The sequence below is a fragment of the Sorex fumeus genome, unplaced genomic scaffold (genome assembly GCF_029834395.1).
Source record: "Sorex fumeus unplaced genomic scaffold, SorFum_2.1 ptg000233l, whole genome shotgun sequence".
In the NCBI taxonomy this organism is placed as follows: Eukaryota; Metazoa; Chordata; class Mammalia; order Eulipotyphla; family Soricidae; genus Sorex; species Sorex fumeus.
In genome coordinates this window covers 1,112,945-1,131,266 of record NW_026606290.1, presented here as the reverse complement: position 1 = coordinate 1,131,266, position 18,322 = coordinate 1,112,945, and the positions used below count along the sequence as shown (strand labels likewise).

At 62.6% G+C, this 18,322-nt stretch overlaps 1 protein-coding gene across 1 annotated transcript in view; it reads left to right on the top strand.

Annotated features, from left to right (window-relative positions):
- USP20 (ubiquitin specific peptidase 20) overlaps positions 1-18,322 on the top strand; it is a 34,168-nt gene that overhangs the window by 15,228 nt on the left and 618 nt on the right. The window contains exons 3-22 of the mRNA XM_056108857.1: positions 2,646-2,699; positions 3,487-3,549; positions 3,698-3,823; positions 4,850-4,946; positions 5,225-5,294; positions 6,064-6,177; positions 7,269-7,347; positions 7,707-8,079; positions 8,216-8,356; positions 8,526-8,641; positions 9,124-9,296; positions 9,842-9,936; positions 13,760-13,793; positions 13,943-13,988; positions 14,466-14,646; positions 14,778-14,904; positions 15,977-16,146; positions 16,221-16,302; positions 16,451-16,559; positions 18,111-18,213. Coding sequence (XP_055964832.1) covers positions 2,646-2,699; positions 3,487-3,549; positions 3,698-3,823; positions 4,850-4,946; positions 5,225-5,294; positions 6,064-6,177; positions 7,269-7,347; positions 7,707-8,079; positions 8,216-8,356; positions 8,526-8,641; positions 9,124-9,296; positions 9,842-9,936; positions 13,760-13,793; positions 13,943-13,988; positions 14,466-14,646; positions 14,778-14,904; positions 15,977-16,146; positions 16,221-16,302; positions 16,451-16,559; positions 18,111-18,213 — 2,353 coding nt within the window. The remainder of the gene's footprint in view (positions 1-2,645; positions 2,700-3,486; positions 3,550-3,697; positions 3,824-4,849; positions 4,947-5,224; positions 5,295-6,063; positions 6,178-7,268; positions 7,348-7,706; positions 8,080-8,215; positions 8,357-8,525; positions 8,642-9,123; positions 9,297-9,841; positions 9,937-13,759; positions 13,794-13,942; positions 13,989-14,465; positions 14,647-14,777; positions 14,905-15,976; positions 16,147-16,220; positions 16,303-16,450; positions 16,560-18,110; positions 18,214-18,322) is intronic.

The window sequence follows — 18,322 nt, the reverse complement described above, 5'->3', positions numbered from 1 at the left end:
GCCGGAGTAATAGCACCGTGGGGAGGGCATTTGCCTCACATGTGGCCGACCCGGGTTCAATCCCCGGTATCCCATATGGTCCCCTGAGCACCACCAGGAGTAATTTCTGAGCGCAGAGCCAGAAAGAACCCCTGAACATTGCCAGGTATGACCCCAAAAGCCCCCCCACCTCCAAAAAATATATTGTGTGATTAGTTCAGAAGTGAAAGGCCCAAGATAGTGCAGGGATGGAGGTGCCCTCAGCCCTCATGCTGAGTCTGCTCAGCTGGCCAAGAATTGCCAGGAGGGGGCTGGAGTGATAGTACAGTGAGTAGGGCGTTTGCCTTGCACGCAGCTGACCCGGGTTCAATTCCCAGCATCCCATAGGGTCCCCCAAGCACCACCAGGAGTAATTCCTGAGTGCATGAGCCAGGAGTAACCCCTGAGCATCGCTGGGTGTGACCCAAAAAGCAAAAAAAAAAAAAAAAAGGAATTGCCAGGAGGGATGCAGCGGCCTCAGCAATTAGGAGCCCCCTCCCCTCATCCCCCCCCCAAGGAGAGTAAGTCTGAGGCGAAGGCTCCACAGTAAAGCACTTGCCTTGCGCGTGGGGGCCCCTGGGTTTGAGCCTCAGCACCTCCACACAGGAGAATGAGCTGCTCAGAGCTCCCCTCCATCCCCTGCCCCCCCCCATGCCGTCACCTGGGGAAACCACTTCCCCTTAGCTTTCTTGGACATCTCAGAGTCCCTTTCTGGGACCCCAGGTGAGCGAACCGCTTGGCCCCCTCCCCTTGCCCACCACAGGGCAGACGGAAGGCCTTGCTGCCACTCGCTTTGCTCCTATGCCCCGGTGTGCTGGGACTGTCCCCAGGGCAGCCTTCTCCCTGCCTGGAACTTTCTCCACATGAGGAAGTCACATCCTCTGTTCTGACGTCAACTCCAGACTCGGCCGGTGGTGGGCAGCGGGGTCATGGGCACAGGGCAGCATTGGGGGTTGGGGACACGCCACCAGGCAGGCTCCAGGACAGGTGCTAGTCCCCTGCTGGGTTGCCCATCCCGTCCCCCTGCTAGCTCATGGTCCTTTCTGCACCTAGGTCCCAGTGCTGGGGGTCAGCGGAGGGGTCTGGCCTGGCTGAGGGGGGTGGGACCCCTCCAGCCAGCACCCGGGGCTGCTTTGGAAGTCACTTGGCTTCTGGCTGGCGGGCGTGTAGGTGCCAAGGTCTGTGATTCAGCCAGCGATGCTGCCTGGGGATATGGGGGGTCAGATGGCAGGAGGGAAGGGAGCCCGCGGGGAACGAAGCCATTTGCAGTGGGTCTAGAGCAGGATGGGGAACCCCATAGTGCCTCCTGATCCAGCCCGGCCTCTGCCAAGGACACCCCAAGTTTTAGCCCAGAGACCAGTGTACCTGTGAGTTTTATCCTCTTGGTATGTCTTCCAAGAGGTCTGTTAAAGAGATTTTATTTGAAAACTACTAATTTTTTGGGGGGGCCACACCTGGCGGGGCTCAGGGCTTCCTCCTGGCTCTGTGTACAGGGTCACTCCTGGCGGGGCTCAGGGGATCCTTCGTGGTGCTGGGGACCAAGCAGGGGTGGCTACATGCCAGGCAAGTACCTGCTTCCCCGCATTCTCTCTGGCCCTGGAAGATATTCTCTCTCTCTTTTTTTTTTCACTGAATCATCATGAGATACAGTTACGAAACTTTCATGTTTGAGTTTCAGTCATACAATGATCAAACCCACCCCTCCACCGGTGCACATTTTCCACCACCAATGTCCATAGTGTCCCCGACCCCCCCCATCCCAGCCCTCGCCCTACTTCTATGGCAGACAGTTCCCCCCATTCTCTCTCTACTTTTGGGCGTTATGGTTTGCTTGAATTTTCCCACCACCATTCAAGCCCGCCTGCCAAGGGCAGATGCTAGACAATTTATTCTCTCTTGCTCATTATGAATATCATGAGAAGTCGGGCGGACGCTTTTGCAGCCGCGTGCTTCTGGAATTCTAAAATTGTAAATTGGTTGGGGTCCCGAGACAACTCTGTAGGGCGCTAGTCCATTCTGAGATTCATCTGGGAGTCTCTGGGTCAAGGTCGTGGATGCACTGAGATCATGGCAGATCATGGGTGTGACAGCCAGACCCCAAGCGGGCAGGGAGACGGGGAGGAATGGCCTGTCTCCGCTGCCACCATGAGGCCTGGAGTCTTAGTCCCTGAACCCACATACCTGGGGTTTTGCTTCTGGAAGCCCGTGACCATCGGGGTTTCATCTGGAGTGGGCAGAGAGGTCACACCTGCTCCATCTGAGGTGCCCAGTGGAATTGGCTGGGTCCGGGGTCCAGAGAGATCTCCGGCGAGCTGCTGTCTTCCCGGATTCACTGCCGTGTCTCTGCACCAAGGCCGTTGATGTGCTGAGATGGTGCCCCGAGGCAGATCATGGGTGTGGCAACCAGGACCCCAACCTGGGAGATATTCTTGTCGGCATGGCGTGGAACAGTCAGGCTGGATGCTGCTAAGGGCAGCTGGGCTTACGCTGGCGAAAGCCTCCCTGGGGCCTCGAAGCAGAGCCTTGTGTGTCTGTCCATCTGTCTGTCTGTCCGTCCTGTGGGTGGAGCCAGGGGTGCACCATGCCCTGGCCGCCCTGCCCTCTCACTGTGTTCTCTACTCTCCCAGGGCACCTGCCAGTCATGCGGCGCGGCGGGGCCGAACCTCTGGGCCTGCCTCCAGGTAAACCGACCCTGATGGGGTGGTACAGGCGGGCGCATTCGGGGCCTGGGCCAGGCTGGGAGGGCTTCAGGGCACCACGCCCCCTAGGGTGCCAGGGTGGGCCCTCCTGGGACTGCAGGGGGGTGGAGTGAGAAGCAGCAGCAGGAGAAGCTTCTTGGCCCACAGGCATCTGTTCACGAGTGTGGGGCACGACTTGGACCTTTGTCTCCTGCTCGTGACACGGGGGACCGGGACGGGGTGTGAGACGCTGCCGCCAGGGTCCTTGGCAGACAGGACCCTGGGCCGCTGGGCGCTTCCTGGACGCTGCATTTGGGAGTGGCAGAGTGCGGGCCTGGAGCCAAGGGCCGAGCAGGGGTGCGGCTGGCCCGGCTTCATTCATTCCCTGACGCTGCATTGCTAAAGAGCCCCCCTTCCCCAAGCATGCTGCTCCCCGCCCCCGCCACACTCCAGCCCCGCTGAGGGAGGCTTCAAAGTAGAATAGAGAAATAAGTCAAAATACCCGACGTGGCTTAGCTCCAGGAGGCCCCGCCAGGCCGTGCAGCCGCCTGACTGAGGCACGTGACCCTCTGCCTGACTCAGCATCCCGAGTGGGGTTTGGGTGAGAAGGGGGTGATGGGTGGGAGGGTTTGGCCACCGAGTATAGGCCTTAGTGCTGTCCAGGCCCCAGGACGTCATGTGCACAGGGCAGGGCCCGCCATCCCTCCTGGCCCTGTCGGGTGGGGCCGGGGCCCGCTGAGTCCTGCATTCCCTGGCTGCCGGTCAGTCCCCTGCCGCCCTCTCTCTGCAGGTCACCTGCCCCTACGTTGGCTGCGGGGAGTCCTTTGCTGACCACAGCACCATCCACGCTCAGGTGAGCCTGCCCTGCCCCTCCCTGCCCGCCAGCAGCCCATCCCCACCCCATAGGTGTCCAAACCTGAGTCTCTAGTCCCAGCAAGCGTCCTGCCCGCTGTCCTGTCACTCTGGCCCTGGTCCTTACTTTGGATCTGCCCCCTCCCCAGGTGAAAAAGCACAACCTGACCGTGAACCTGACCACCTTCCGGGTGTGGTGCTACGCGTGTGAGAAGGAGGTGTTCCTGGGCCAGCGGCGGGCAGCGCCCCCAGCCGGCCCCAGCTTTGGGGAGCAGGTGAGGATGTGGCCAGCACGTGCGGGGTAGGCTGTGTGTGTGTGTGTGTGTGTGTGTTTGTATGGACGGGACAGTGTGTGGCGAGCCAGCACAGGACAAGGTTCTGCTGCAGCGTCTGCCCCAACCAGCCTGCCAGTGACTTGGACAACCCCATCAGGAAATGCTTCCCACTGGGGCCACTGTCCAACAAACAAGGCTCAGGGTCGGGGCTTCTGCGGGAACTCGCCAGGTGTGTGGTGAACCTCAGGCCCTCAGCCTGGAGAGCTGCCAGAACTCCTGTGTGGAAGTGTCCCCCACAGCCCAGCACCCCAAGGAAGTCCCTCGAACCTGCCTGAAGATGCACCAAGCTGAACCTGGTGCAGCGCACACAGGGCGGTGTGTGTCTCCCAGAGGCGCCGCCCTGCAGACAGCGGGCGCAGAGGGTGACTGGGGGGAGTCTGTGCTTCTGCAGGAAGGCCCGGCCCAGGGTGTGTGCACGCTTGTGTGTGTGACTGTGTATATTGTGTGTGTGCGTGTGTGCGTATGTATGGCGTGCGTGTGTTTGTGTGTTGTGTGCACGCACATGTGTGTATACACATGTAGTGTGTGTATGTATTATGTGTGCGTGTGTATTGTGTGTATGCATGTGTGTATTGTGTGTGCGCACGTGCGTGTGTGCATGTGTGTAGTGTATAGTGTGTGTGTTCGCACGTGTGTGTGTGTTGTGTCTGTCTGACTGCAGTTGAGAATGGACCCGGCCCAGGAGTGCTGGCTTTGCGTGCGGGAACCCCGGGAACCCGGGCTCCACCCGGGAACTGCATGATCCCCCAGCAAGAAGTGGGGTGAAGCTCAGAGGCTAGAAGGCCCCCAACAGTGGCTCCCCAATGCCTAAGGACCCACGTGGGGAGAAATGGCCCCGAGTCCTTTGTGCTCACGGTGGACTCACCCGATTGCTGCCGTCACCCCGGAACCAGCGGGGGTCCCCCACCCCTCACTCGGGGTCTCTGCCGGCAGGGTCCCCCTCCCTCACCCGGGGTCTCTGCCCAGGGCTCCCCGCTGCTCTCCCGCCCGCTGCGCGCGGTCCCCATCGCGGTGGCCGACGAAGGCGAGTCGGAGGCGGAGGAAGATGACCTGAAACCTCGAGGTGACAGTCCCTGAGGCTGGGTGGGGCCCAGAGCGAGACCAGGTGCATGCTTCCCTGCCCCCCACCCCCACCCCTGCAGGCTCCCTCTGCTGGCTCCTGAACAAGGGACCCTGAGACGCCCTTGTATCACGACTTACCGGGTCTCTTAGGTGGGGTGCCCCATACCCCGTCCCTCTCCACTTGCAGCCTGGGGCTCTGTGCCTCGGCTCCTGCCCCTGGGACCCGGGAGGGGACCCCCTGGCTGGGGCTCACACCGACTCTGCGTGTTCATCTCCCAGGCCTCACAGGCATGAAGAACCTGGGGAACACATGCTACATGAATGCCGCGCTCCAGGCTCTGTCCAACTGGTGCGTGCGCGGGCCGGCGGGGAGGGGTTGCCAGGAGCCTCGTAGCCGGGGGTCCTAGCGGGGAGGAGCAAGAGAATGCGGGGGGCAGAGAAGTACAGGTGAGAGGGAGATGTGAGGGACTGGGGTGGGGCACCTGGGAGACAGGTTTAAAGCTTTACCAGGGCCAGGGGTGGGGAGAGGGGGCCAGGGGAGAGAAGCTGTTGGCATGGGAAGGGCTCACTCTGCCCCGACCCTCAGAGGGGCAGGTCAAGGTCATGCTGCTGGCCAAGGTCAAGGGCACGGTCGGCCCGCGTGTATTTTCCTGTTATTTTCCCACCGTATGTTTTTCTTGCCACGTTTTCAGAACGGAGGGAACGGGGTGGGGCGTCCGCCTTCATGGCCAGGCGGGGACCCCGGGACGGCCAGAGGGAGGGGCGGGTTGCTGGATCTGCCCCCAGCCCGACAGTCCCCCAGGGGTGCTCAGCAGGAGGGGAAGGGGGCAGCACCAGGCTGACCACTGTCAGGCAGGGTTCCAGTCCTAGGGGATGGGGCCGGTGCACAGGAACGTCTGCTCCCATGTGGAGGCTGTGGCCCGGACCCCCGGCCCGTCCTCTCTCCCCACCATATCAAATCGGGGGCCCCCAGGACCTTGTTTCCCCGTGAAAGGCCCTGCCCCAAATGCGGCCCCACCGTATGGATCGGCCATAGGGGCACCCAGTTCAGCTCCGGGGGTCCCCCACCCCTGTCCACTGCCCGTCCCAGCAGTGCCCACTCCTCTTCTCCCGTCCAGCCCCCCGCTGACCCAGTTCTTCCTGGAGTGCGGCGGTCTGGTGCGCACCGACAAGAAGCCGGCGCTATGCAGAAGCTACCAGAAGCTGGTCGCCGAGGTCTGGCACCGGAAGCGGTGAGCACGGCCCGCGGGGAGGACTCTCCTGGGTCCTGCCGCCTCCTGCCCTGTGTGTCGCGCAGGGGAAACCGAGGCCCAGCAGGCCTGCAGGCTTTGCTCCGCATGACCCCTCTCCCCGGCTCCCGGGTGCAGCTCGTGAGGGCTGCAGCCATGCGTGGGGCACTCACGCATGCTCCCTGGGTCACACTTTGACATCAGTGCTCGCTGCGGTCGCCCATGTGAGCGGCAGCTGTGGGAACACGTTCCGCTCATGTTGGCCCTCCCGGGGTTAGGCTGGGGGTCTCGTGACACATGCCAGGCATTTGCTCCCACACTGAGCCTCAGTCCAGCCCCCCCTTCTCTGTCCATTTTTCACGGAGTCCAGTGGAGATCTTGATAGTTTTTGTTTGGGGGCCACAGCTGGCAGTGCTCAGGGGTCACTGCTGGAAGACCTCAGATGACCATATGGGATGCTGGGGTTCCACGTGTAAGGCAAGCACTCAACCTGGCGGACCCTCTCTGGACCTGAAACCTTGCTAGAGAATCTCTCTTCCTCTCTCCTTCTCCCTCTTTCCCTCTCCCTCTTTCTCTCCCTCTCTCCCTCCCTCTCTGTCTCCCTCTGTCTCTCTGTCTCTGTCTCTGTCTCTCTCTCTCTCTCTCTCTCTCTCTCTCTCTCTCTCTCTCTCTCTCTCCCTCTCCGCCCCCCCTCCACTTTTGGGCCATACCTGATGGGGCACAGGCTTGCATGTGTCTTTGGGCTCAGGGATCACTCCTGGTGGGGCTTAATGTTGTTTTATTTTTTATTTTTTGGTTTTTTGGGCTACTTCCGGCGATGCTCAGAAGTTCCTCCTGGCTCTGCACTCAGGAATTACTCCTTGTGGTGCTGAGGGCGGGGGTTGGGGGGGGGACTCTGAGGGGTGCCAGGGATTGAACCCGGGCTGTGTGTGAGGCCAGAGCCTTCCTCGCTGTGCTACCGCTGTTGGCGCCCTGCCTGACTTGTTTTATTCCTTGCCTGGAGCGACATGAGCGCCCCCAGCTGCAGGGGTGCCCTGGTGCCCCGTCCCTCCTGCTGCGGGCCCCCCTGGCTCACGCACCGGCTCTCCCCGCAGCCCCAGTTATGTGGTTCCCACCAGCCTGTCACACGGGATCAAGCTGGTGAATCCCATGTTCCGGGGCTACGCCCAGCAGGTAGGTGGCCAGCAGGACTCCCCAGGTCCCAATCCTGGGCACGGGCGACTCTCTGCACCACCACCGCAGGGGACACTGTGGCTCTGGCATGGGGCAGGGGCAGAGGACAGAAGCGGGCCCCAGCAGGGCAGGGCGCTCATGGTGACACGGGCTCTCGTCCCGCGGCTCACCCTCATGAAGAGAGCCCCCGGGAGACCAGGGTGCCCTTGTCCCGGAGTCTGCGGGGGTCCCCATGGGGAGGGGCCGGGCGCCGGACGCTGCTGGGGAAGGTCGCGGGAGGGCTTGGCCTGAAGGGGCGACCGTGCCTCCCGAGCCCCCGGCGCCCTCCCGTTGGTGGTGACCGCATCCCCGCTGGCCAGGACACGCAGGAGTTCCTGCGCTGCCTCATGGACCAGCTGCACGAGGAGCTCAAGGAGCCGGTGGCGGCGGCGGCGGCACCGGCAGAGACGCGCGACTCGGACTCGAGCGACTCGGAGGAGAAGGGCGAGGGCGAGCGCAGCCCGTCCGAGGACGAGTTCCTGTCCTGCGACTCGGGCAGCGACCGCGGCGAGGCAGATGGGCAGGGCGGGCCCGAGGACGGCCGCGCGCTCTCCGAGAAGGAGTGGCGCAAGGGCCGCAGGCTGTCCTGGGGCCAGCAGCGCGCCAGCTCCGAGCAGGACGAGGACGCCGACGTGGACACCGTGGCCGCGCGGCACGCGTCCTCGCGCCCGCCCAGCCCCCGCGCGACGCCAGGTGTGGCCCGGACCGTGTCCAGCTCTCCGGGGCGTGGGAGAGTGGGGGCGGGGAGTGGGGTCCCGGGTGGGCCCGGCTGCCCCTGCCGGCCCTCCCACCCAGGGGTCCTCGACACTGTCCCCTCTGCGCCCCCCAGAGCCGGACAACGAGGCCCACCTGCGCAGCCCCTCCCGGCCCTGCAGCCCGGCGCCCCCCCACGAGGGCCCCCCCAGGCTGGCCAGCAGCCCTCCCCGGGGCAGCCCCGTGCGCCCGGGGCCCACCTACGTGCTGAAGAAAGGTGCGGAGGAACGCGACGGGGCGGGGAGGGGGCGGCCCCTCCGAGCCTGACCCCCGGGACGGGGAGGGGGTCATGAAGCCCCTCACATGACCCAGACTAGGAGGCTTGCATCCCCGCGGGGCGGTCCGGTGCCCCCCCACAAGCCCACAGCCGCCCCCCCTGCCTGCAGCCCAGGTGCCAGGCGCGGGCGGCCGGCGGCGGAAGGAGCAGCGCTACCGCAGCGTCATCTCCGACATCTTCGACGGCTCCATCCTCAGCCTGGTGCAGTGTCTCACCTGCGACCGCGTGAGTGTCCCCAGGGACCAGGTCCCCTGGGATTGGGTGTGGGGTGCCAGCCATGCACAGTCTCACCCTGAGAAAGGGAAGGTTGCCTCTAGGTTAGGGAAATAATGCTGAGGTGTCAGCATCCCCAAGGAACCGATTGTGATAAGAATCTATCGGTCTGACCGAGAACCACCTGAGTAGGCCTACAGCGTACTCCATTTGCACAAAACAGTGATTTGCTGGGACCAAAGTGTGCAAAGTCTTGGCAAGCCAGGAGTAAACAGACCTTTATCGAATCGCATGGAGAAACCGCTCAGTCCCGAGGCCCATCTGGACCCAGCCCAGTTCCCTTCACGCTTCAAGGCTCTGAACTCCCTCCGCTCACACACACACACACACACACACACACACACACACACACACACGTGCGCACACGTGTGCACACACGTGTCTGGGCAGGGCCGTGCCCGAGAGCAGCAGCTGGCTGACCTCTCGCCCCACAGGTGTCCACCACCGTGGAGACTTTCCAGGACCTGTCCCTGCCCATTCCTGGCAAGGAGGACCTGGCCAAGCTGCACTCGGCCATCTACCAGAACGCTCCGGCCAAGCCGGGCGCCTGCGGGGACAGCTACGCACCGCAGGGCTGGCTGGCCTTCATCATGGACTGCATTCGCCGGTACGGCCGCCGCCACGGGCCTCTCGCAGCCTAGCACAGTCGGGGAGTCCCAAACCCAAACCGTCAGGAGTCAGTTGGGGGACAGGCCTTGATCAGTGGGCAGCTGAGGGGACACGGGAGGGTGAGGGTGTGCTTTCCTGAGCCCCTCCATATACATGCCAGCGCCCATCAGCCTCATGGGGCGAGACGAGCTTGGGGAGGGGGCGCAGGGGGTGTTACTCCAGGGACTCCGGTGTGTCTGCTCTGACTTCTTTTGGTTCGTTTGTTTGGGGCCACACACAGCGGTGCTCAGGGGTCCCTCCTGGCTCTGCACTCAGCAGTCACTCCTGGTGGTGCTCGGGGGACCCTAGGGGATGCTGGAGAGTGAACCCGGGTTGGACGCGTGCAAGGCAAATGCCTTCCCCGCGGGACTGTCGCTCCGGCCCCTGCCCCTGAATTCTGCCCCTCCCACCCCGGCGCCTCTCTGGAAAGCAGCAGACCTCAGCCCCCGACATCCCACTCCGGCCCGGACCCTCACAGCACCCTGCCTTTCTATCTCTCCGTAGGTTTGTGGTCTCCTGTACCCCCAGCTGGTTTTGGGGGCCAGTGGTCACCCTGGAGGACTGCCTTGCTGCCTTCTTTGCTGCTGATGAGCTGAAGGGTGAGGGGCCGGGCTGGCCGGGGGTGGGGCTGGGGGGACTGTCCCGGGCAGGACTAGGCCTGACGCTCTTCCACCCGTTACCTGCTGGCTTCCTGTTCGTTTTGTTGTTGTTTGTTCATTCATTCTTGTTTTGGTTTGGGGGCCACACCTGGCAATGCTCAGGGTTACTTGTGTCTCTGTACTCAGGAATTACTCCTGGCAGTGCTCATGGGATGCTGCGGATCAAACCCTGGTCAGCCGCGTGCAAGGCAAGCGCCCTTCCCACTGGGCTATGGCTCCAGCCCCCACTCATTCATTCTTACTGATCTGATCTGCTGGGCAGATGTGATTTCCTGCTTGAATTTTGCATTTCTTTTTCTACTGAAGAGCATTTTACTTAAGTGTATCGGCTGTTTGCATTTCCAGTAGGAAGCTTCCCAGCTCTGACCTTGCCCATCTGCCTGTTGGCCTGTGAGAAACTTTTTGTGGTTCTCTGGGTGCTTTCCGCTTCGGAGTTTGGCCTTCCAGGGGCCGTGCTCCGGGCCTGCACAGTCTGTCTTCTGTCTGAATATTCCATTTGCCATCATCTCCTCAAGTCCATCCTCGGAGCGAGATGAGTCAGAACTTCCTTTGACTTAAGTGACTTCATCATACCGGTTCCTCATTTGTTTATTGTCATCTGTGAACTCTGGTTGTTCCTACTTTTTTGTTTTGTTGGCTTAGTTTTGGGCCCCACCCGGCAGTGCTCAGGCCTCACTCCTGGCTCTGGGTGGGACTCTGGGACCCTTTGTGGTGCCAGGGATTGAACCAAGGTTGTTCCAAAATAGAGATTAGTGCCTTAATCTCTATACTCTCTCTCTCTGATTCCTGCGGTTGATTATTTTTAGATATGTAAATGATATCTCACAATATATGTCTTTATCTGACTTCACTTAACTGAATATCTTCAAATTTCATCCATGTTGTCACCAATGATGTCTTCTTCTTTGTAGCAGAATATTTCCTTTTTTAAAAAATTTATTTTTGTGTTTTGGGACACACTTGACATGCTCAGGGCTCACTCCTGGCCCTGTGCTCGAGACTCACTCCTGGCAGTGCTGGGGATTGGACCCAAGAGCCTCTCCGCTGTCCTATCTCTCCAGCCCTGAATAACCTTTCCTGACCTGGAGCCGTGCCTGGACATGCAAGTGGTTCTGGTATCTGGAGCACTGTGCCAGTAACACTGGAGTCCGGAGTAGAGGCATGGACCGATTTCAAAACAAACTGATTTCAGTTTGATTTCCTGCAGCTCTGTACCCAGCAGAGCAGTTGCCACTCGCAGGGTGCTTCCATTTCAGATCTGTAGAGGAGCCTCTGTGCTCTTTTCCACGACTGCCTCAGTTTCCCTTCTCCCCAGTGGTGCATGAGAGTCCCCCTTCTCTGTATCCCCCAACATGGTTCTCTCTGCCCAGTTCCCAGAATGTTAATCCTTGGAACAGTGGGGAAGGGGATGGCTTGGTGCTGATCACCCTGACGGATGCAAGCGGGTGCTGACCAGCTTTTCCTAGAGCTGTTGATTCCTTTTTTTTTTTCTTTTTGAGTTATACCTGATAATGCTCAGGGGTTACTCCTGGCTCTGCACTCAAGAATTCCTCCTGGCAGAACTTGGGGGACCATATGGGATGCCAGGGATCGAACCTGGGTTGGCCCCATGCAAGGCAAACACCCTCCCCACTGTATTATTACTCCGGCCCATGTTGACCCATTCCTGTGTCTTCATTGTTTCTAAAAAAAGAAAAAAATGTCTATCCAAGTTGGCTGGCCCCTTCCCACACCTTGGGGTGGCCTGGTGTGAAGCCTTGGGAGGCCTGAGGTGACAGTCACCCAGGATCTGATTCTTGGCTGCAGACCTCCTCCCTCTGTTCCGCCTCTGTGTCGGTCAGCGCTCACTGGGCAGAAGCCGGAGGCTCGGGCAGCCTCTGCACGGGTGGTTCAGGCTCCTGATTTGATGCCCTGAACTCTCCTGGCCAGGCTGGTGCCTGCCAGCTCCTTCCCCGTTCTCTTCTGCCTTCCCTGCTTTCTGGTCTCACAGGAAGCCTTTGTTGTGTTTCAAATCAGTTTCTGAAAGATGCTGGGGCCAAGTTCTGGGGCTGGGATGTGGTTCAGGGCTCTCAGCCTCGTGTCTCTGGTTTTCCGGGTGCGTGGATGGGACGGTCCCTGTCTCCCACCCTCGGGTGTGCTCAGCTCTCTCATCGAGCTGCAGCTGATAACTGGGCAGGAATTTGTCTCTGGTTTGGTTTTGGCGTCTCCATGCCATTGAGACTTTACTCAGGAGGTCCGATGGTTTTCTTGCTCAGCCTTTGGTCGTTTGGGATCTTTGACTGTGCCACGTGAATTTTAGGGTGCTTTTCCTAGTTCTGTGGAAGATGTGTGGATTGGACTTGTGCTAGGGGTGTGGTGGGACACGTGACCACTTGGCACTGTTGATTTTTCCCTTCCAGGCCTATATCACTCAAGGGGTTTTTCCTTATTTCTGGGGGCCACACCTGGAAGTGCTCCGGGCTGGGCTAACTCCTGGCCCTGTGCTCAGGAGTCACTCTTGGCAGGACTGGGAGGGGCCATATGAGGTGCTGGGGATCTAACTCAGGCCGGCCACATACAAGGCAAATGCCCTCCCCGCTATGCTGTTGTGCTGGCCTGTTTTTTTCTCAAACAAACACTGTCCTCCCATTGTTCATCAGTTTGCTCGAGCAGGTCCAGTAACGTCTCCATTTTGAGACTTGTTACTGTGTTTGGCATATCGAATCTGTCACAGGGAGCTTGCCAGGCTTTGCCATGTGGGCGAGATACTCTCGGTAGCTTGCCGGGCTCTCTGAGAAGGGTGGAGGAATCGAACCTGGCTCGGCCAGGCTGGCTGCGCACAAGGCAAACGCCCTACCGCTGTGCTATCGTTCCAGCCCGTTTTTTCTAAATTATTTTTTTTATTTCATTTTGACTTATTCATTGTTCCTGAGCGTGCTACTTCCACCTACTCGCTTGTTTTCCGCTTTCCCCATTTTTAGTTTCCGGTTTCGTACCACGGTGGTCGGAAAAGCTAAGACGTGGTTTACACCAGGAGTAATTCCTGAGTGCAGAGCCAGGAATAACCCCTGGGCATCGCTGGGTGTGACCCAAAAAGCAAAAAAAAAAAAAAAAAAAAAAAAAAGACCTGGTTTAAACCTTGGCCGGGTCAAGGCTCAGAACTCTTAGCTGGCACCAAGCCAGAGCCTGTGTGGTGCGAGAAGTGAAGGGAGATGTACCCTGTGGCCTGCGGTGGCTTCCCCTGGGGCCCAGCGCGTGAGCTGCCCCGGGAGCCGTTCTGGTTGTCTGCGTGGGAGCTGCAGGTTCTCACCGCCTACCCGGCTGCTCCGTGGGTCTGCAGCCTTGCCCACTCCCGCGGCAATTCTCTATCAGGTTGATTCTGTCCTTGTGGAACCCGGGACCAGGTCCCTGCCATGCCTGGTTGCGGCTTCCTCCCTTTGGTCGTGACTGTCCGCCCTGCCGAGTTTGAGGACTTACTGAGCAGTGGCGGCCACACCTGCCTTGTCTCTCTGGGGGCACTCCCCGTGATGTGCGGGACCACTGTTGCCGTCTTCCTCCCGGGAATGCCATGTGGTGCCAGGAAGCAAGCCCGGGCCTCCACATGCCTGGCTGTGGTGGCGGCTCTGCACCTGGTGCCCATTTGGGCGGCGCTCTCCCCCTTCTCACTCATGGTCGCGTGCTCTGGAGCTGCCCGTGGTGTTCCAGCCTCAACAGAGCCCTTGGGGGGGTCTCCCGCTCCCCTGCCATGTCCACCCACCCACCACCCCCTCTCTCCCCGCCCTAGGTGACAACATGTACAGCTGTGAGCGGTGTAAGAAGTAAGTGTGTACCTCCGGGGCTGCTCCCCCCGCCCACGCCTGCCCCCTGCATCCCGCCCTCAGCGAGCCGCTCCCTGACCTCTGAGCGACTGAAGTGGGGGCTCCGCCACCCGCCAGGGTGCTCACCGCGCCCCGCTCTCTCCCGCCAGGCTGCGCAACGGGGTGAAGTACTGCAAGGTGCTGCGGCTCCCAGAGGTCAGTGCCGTGCGGAGGCCGCTGCTGCTCCCTCTGTGGGGCCAGGGCTCAGCCGACAGTGCTCAGTGCTGCCTCCTCTCCCCCTCGTCTCCCTTTCTCTTCTTCTCTGTCTCCTTCTCACTCCCTGCCCCCTCCATGAGGGCCCCTGGTGCTGGTGGTACCTTGGCCGTGGCTGCCGTGGGGCAGCTGGTGTGGCTGTGCAGGGAGTGGGAAGGAACAGCTGGGCTTGGGGTCGGGGCGGAGGCGGTGGTGGAGATTTGGGGAGTCTTTGAGGCAAAGCCTCTCCAGGCAATGCCAGCAGAGTCGGGCCTGGGGTTTCTTAGGCTGTAAAGTCCCGGAACAACCGGGAGACTCCCGGGGGCCAAATGGCACACACCTGTTTTCCGCCCTCTGCCTGCTGCCACTGGGAGAGCAGGCCTGGGGAGGGGGCCCTTCAGGAGCCCCTCGGGTCACCATGGCTGCCACCCGCACCCCCAGATCCTGTGCATCCACCTGAAGCGCTTCCGGCACGAGCTGACCTACTCCTTCAAAGTCAGCAGCCGGGTGGCCTTCCCCCTCGAGGGCCTCGACCTGCGCCCCTTCCTCGCCAAGGAGTGCGCGTCCCAGATCGCCACCTACGACCTCTTGTCCGTCATCCGCCACCATGGCACGGCAGGCAGTGAGTGTGGCCCGGCCCCCCCACCCTCCTCTTTCCATCCCGGCCCCCTCGTCCTGTTTCTCCCACCCTGTCCCCCACTCTGCCCCAGCACCAGCCCCCGCCCCGGGGGTCTGAGCGCGGCCCCGCCGCAGGTGGCCACTACACCGCCTACTGCCAGAACGTCATCAACGCGCAGTGGTACGAGTTTGATGACCAGTATGTCACCGAGGTCCACGAGACGGTGGTGCAGAACGCCGAGGCCTATGTCCTCTTCTACAGGTGAGCGGGACATGGCGAGCCTCCAGGGGGTGCTGCTCTGGGCTCACCCATCCCCAAGAGTCTCTGCTCGGAGGGCAGAGGTCCAGGGCTTAATAAAGAGTATCTGGCTGCCCAGGAAAGAGTGGACACCACAGTCTGCTTTGGTCCTGGGGTACTGGTACAGGTTGAGTCAGGGGCTGTGGGGACCTGGGACAGGAGTGGGGGGCTCTGGGCATCAGGGACCCGGGACAGGAGTGGGGGGCCGTGGGGACCCGGATCAGGAGTGAGGGATTGTGGGGACCCGGGCCAGGAGTGGGGGGCTGTGGGGACCCGGGCCAGGAGTGAGGGACTGTGGGGACCCGGGCCAGGAGGAGTGGGGGGCTGTGGGGACCCGGGCCAGGAGTGAGTGACTGTGGGGACCCGGGACAGGACTGGGGGGCTGTGGGGACCCGGGACGGGAGTGGGAGGCTGTGGGGACCCGGGTCGGGAGTGGGGAGCTGTGGGGACCCGGGACAGGAGCGGGGGAACTGTGGGGACCCGGGACAGGACTGGGGGACTGTGGGGACCCGGGACAGGAGTGGGGGCTGTGGGGACCCGGGACAGGAGCGGGGGAACTGTGGGGACCCGGGACAGGACTGGGGGACTGTGGGGACCCGGGACAGGAGTGGGGGCTGTGGGGACCCGGGACAGGAGCGGGGGAACTGTGGGGACCCAGGACAGGACTGGGGGGCTGTGGGGACCCGGGACAGGAACCGGGGGACTGTGGGGACCCGGGACAGGACTGGGGGGCTGTGGGGACCCGGGACGGGAGTGGGAGGCTGTGGGGACCCGGGACAGGAGTGGGGGCTGTGGGGACCCGGGACGGGAGTGGGGGGCTGTAGGGACCCGGGACAGGAGTGGGGGGCTGTGGGGACCCGGGACAGGAGCGGGGGGGCTGTGGGGACCCGGGACAGAAGCGGGGGGGGGGGGCTGTGGGGACCCGGGACAGGAACCGGGGGACTGTGGGGACCCGGGACAGGAGTGGGGGCTGTGGGGACCCGGGTCGGGAGCGGGGGGCTGTGGGGACCCGGAGCAGACGCCCAACCCCGCGCAGGAAGAGCAGCGCGGAAGCGGCCCGGGAGCGGCAGCAGGTGGTGGCGCTGGCGGCGCTGCGGGAGCCGGGCCTGCTGCGCTTCTACGTGTCCCGGGAGTGGCTGAACAAGTTCAACACCTTCGCCGAGCCGGGGCCCATCACCAACCACACCTTCCTGTGCCCGCACGGAGGTGAGGGCGCCTTCGGGGAGGGGCGGGCGGGCGGCGCGGCCACCCCTGTGCTGGCGCCCTGCTCCTCCCCGCAGGCATCCCGCCGCACAAGTACCACTACATCGACGACCTGGTGGTGATCCTGCCGCAGAACGTGTGGGAGCACCTGTACAACAGGTGCGCGGGACCCCAGCCGGCCCCCGCTCCGCTGTCAGCCCGCGGGCTTTGGGGTTCAGGTCCATCCGCCCGAGCAGCGCGTGGCGGCGCCTCCGGGACCCGCGTCTGCGCCTCGTGCCTCCCCTCATGTCTCCCTTCGCCCGCGCAGGTTTGGGGGCGGCCCCGCCGTGAACCACCTGTACGTGTGCTCCAGCTGCCAGGTGGAGATCGAGGCGCTGGCCAAGCGCCGGCGGATGGAGATCGACACCTTCATTAAGGTGCGGGGCGGGACACGGGGAGGCTGCTGGGGCTCATGGGAACCCAGACATGAAGGCGTGCAGAGCTCCCCTCCCCCCCTCCCCCCCGCGCCACGGGCACTAGGCTCCTCTGTGGGGCATGGCCCCTGCTTGGCGTTGAATGCACTGCGAGAGGGCTGGGGTGGGGCCTCAGCTGCAGCCCCGCCTCCTGCTCCGTGATGCTCGGAAACCCAAGGCCCCAGGGCCACGGAGATGCTCAAGTAGCAGCTCGAACTTGTAGGAAGGAGCCCAGCACTGCCCCTCTAAGCCCCGCCCTGCCGGGACTCTGCCCACCCAGACTGCGCATCCAGACTCCGCCCCCATGCAAGCCCCGCCCCAACTAGGCTCTGTCCCCTCTAAGCCCCGCCCCACTCAGACTCTTCACCTAGACTCCGCCCCCATGCAAGCCCCGCCCCACTCAGACTTAGTCCTAAGCCCCGCCCCATCCGGATCCGCCCACCCAGGCTGCGCATCCAGGCTCCGCCCCCATCAAGCCCTGCCCCAACCAGGCCGTCCCATCTAGACTCTGTCCCCTCTAAACCCCGCCCCAATTAGACTTAATCCAGACTCTGCCCCGTACAAGCCCCGCCCCATTCAGGCTCAGTCCTACCTAACCCCGCCCCATCTGGATCTGCCCACCCAGGCTGCGCATCCAGGCTCCGCCCCCACCCCATACAAACCCTGCCCTACCAGACTGCACCAATAGCCGTCCATCCAGACTCCGCCCCCATATAAGCCCCGCCCCGACCAGACTGCCCGGTCTAGGCTCTGTCCCATCTAAGCCCCACCCAGCCCTGACTCTTCATCCAGACTCTGCCCCATACAAGGCCCCGCCCCACCTAGACTCCGCCCTCATATAAGCGTTGCTCCAACCAGACTGCCTCATCTAGGCGCTTTCCCTTTTAAGCCCCGCCCCACCCAGATTCGGCGCACCCAGGCTCCGCCCACGCACAGGCCCCGCCCATCCAAGCTCCTTCCCATCCAGACTGCCCCCCCCCCCCCCCCCCCCGCGCCCGTAAAGGCTTCACCCCTACTCCCCCAGCAGTGCAGCGGTGATGGCCCCCAAACTACTTGCCTCCGTGGCTACGAGCCTTACCCCTTCAGAAAGAGCCAAGAGGAGGCCCTGAGCTCCGCGCAGTATGGCCCCCAAACTCGCCCCCCCAAAAGAACTTTCCTCCAGGTGTGCCAGAGTTCCTGGAGCCCCCCCCCCCGCCCTGAGAGCCAGCGGGGTACTGCATCTTGGGGTGGGGGCAGCGATCCTCATCTGGACACTGATGTGGCGGGGGTGGCCCCACGGGGGAACGAAGATGGGCGAGATGCTGGGGGGGGCAGGGCCGCGTGCTGGGGGTCGCTCAGCTCGCCTTGGAGCGCAGGGGCGTCAAGGAAGGTTGGAAACCGAATCCCTAGGCCTCTACCACTGGCAGCCCAGGCGAGGGGGTGGGGGATGGGAATTCCTCTCGCCTTTTCTCCCTAGTGTGGGGGGAGAGTTGGCTGATGCTGATGCTGCCTCCTCCCCCGACCCCCTGCCCCCAGCTGAACAAGGCGTTCCAGGCCGAGGAGTCCCCTGGCGTCATCTACTGCATCAGCATGCAGTGGTTCCGGGAGTGGGAGGCCTTCGTGAAGGGCAGGGACAGTGGTGAGTGCAGCCGCCAGCCTCCAGCCTGCACCTGGGGCTCCGCCTCAGCCCGCACCCGGGAACCCCACCCTCAGCCCGCACCTGGGAACCCCACCCTCAGCCTTCACCC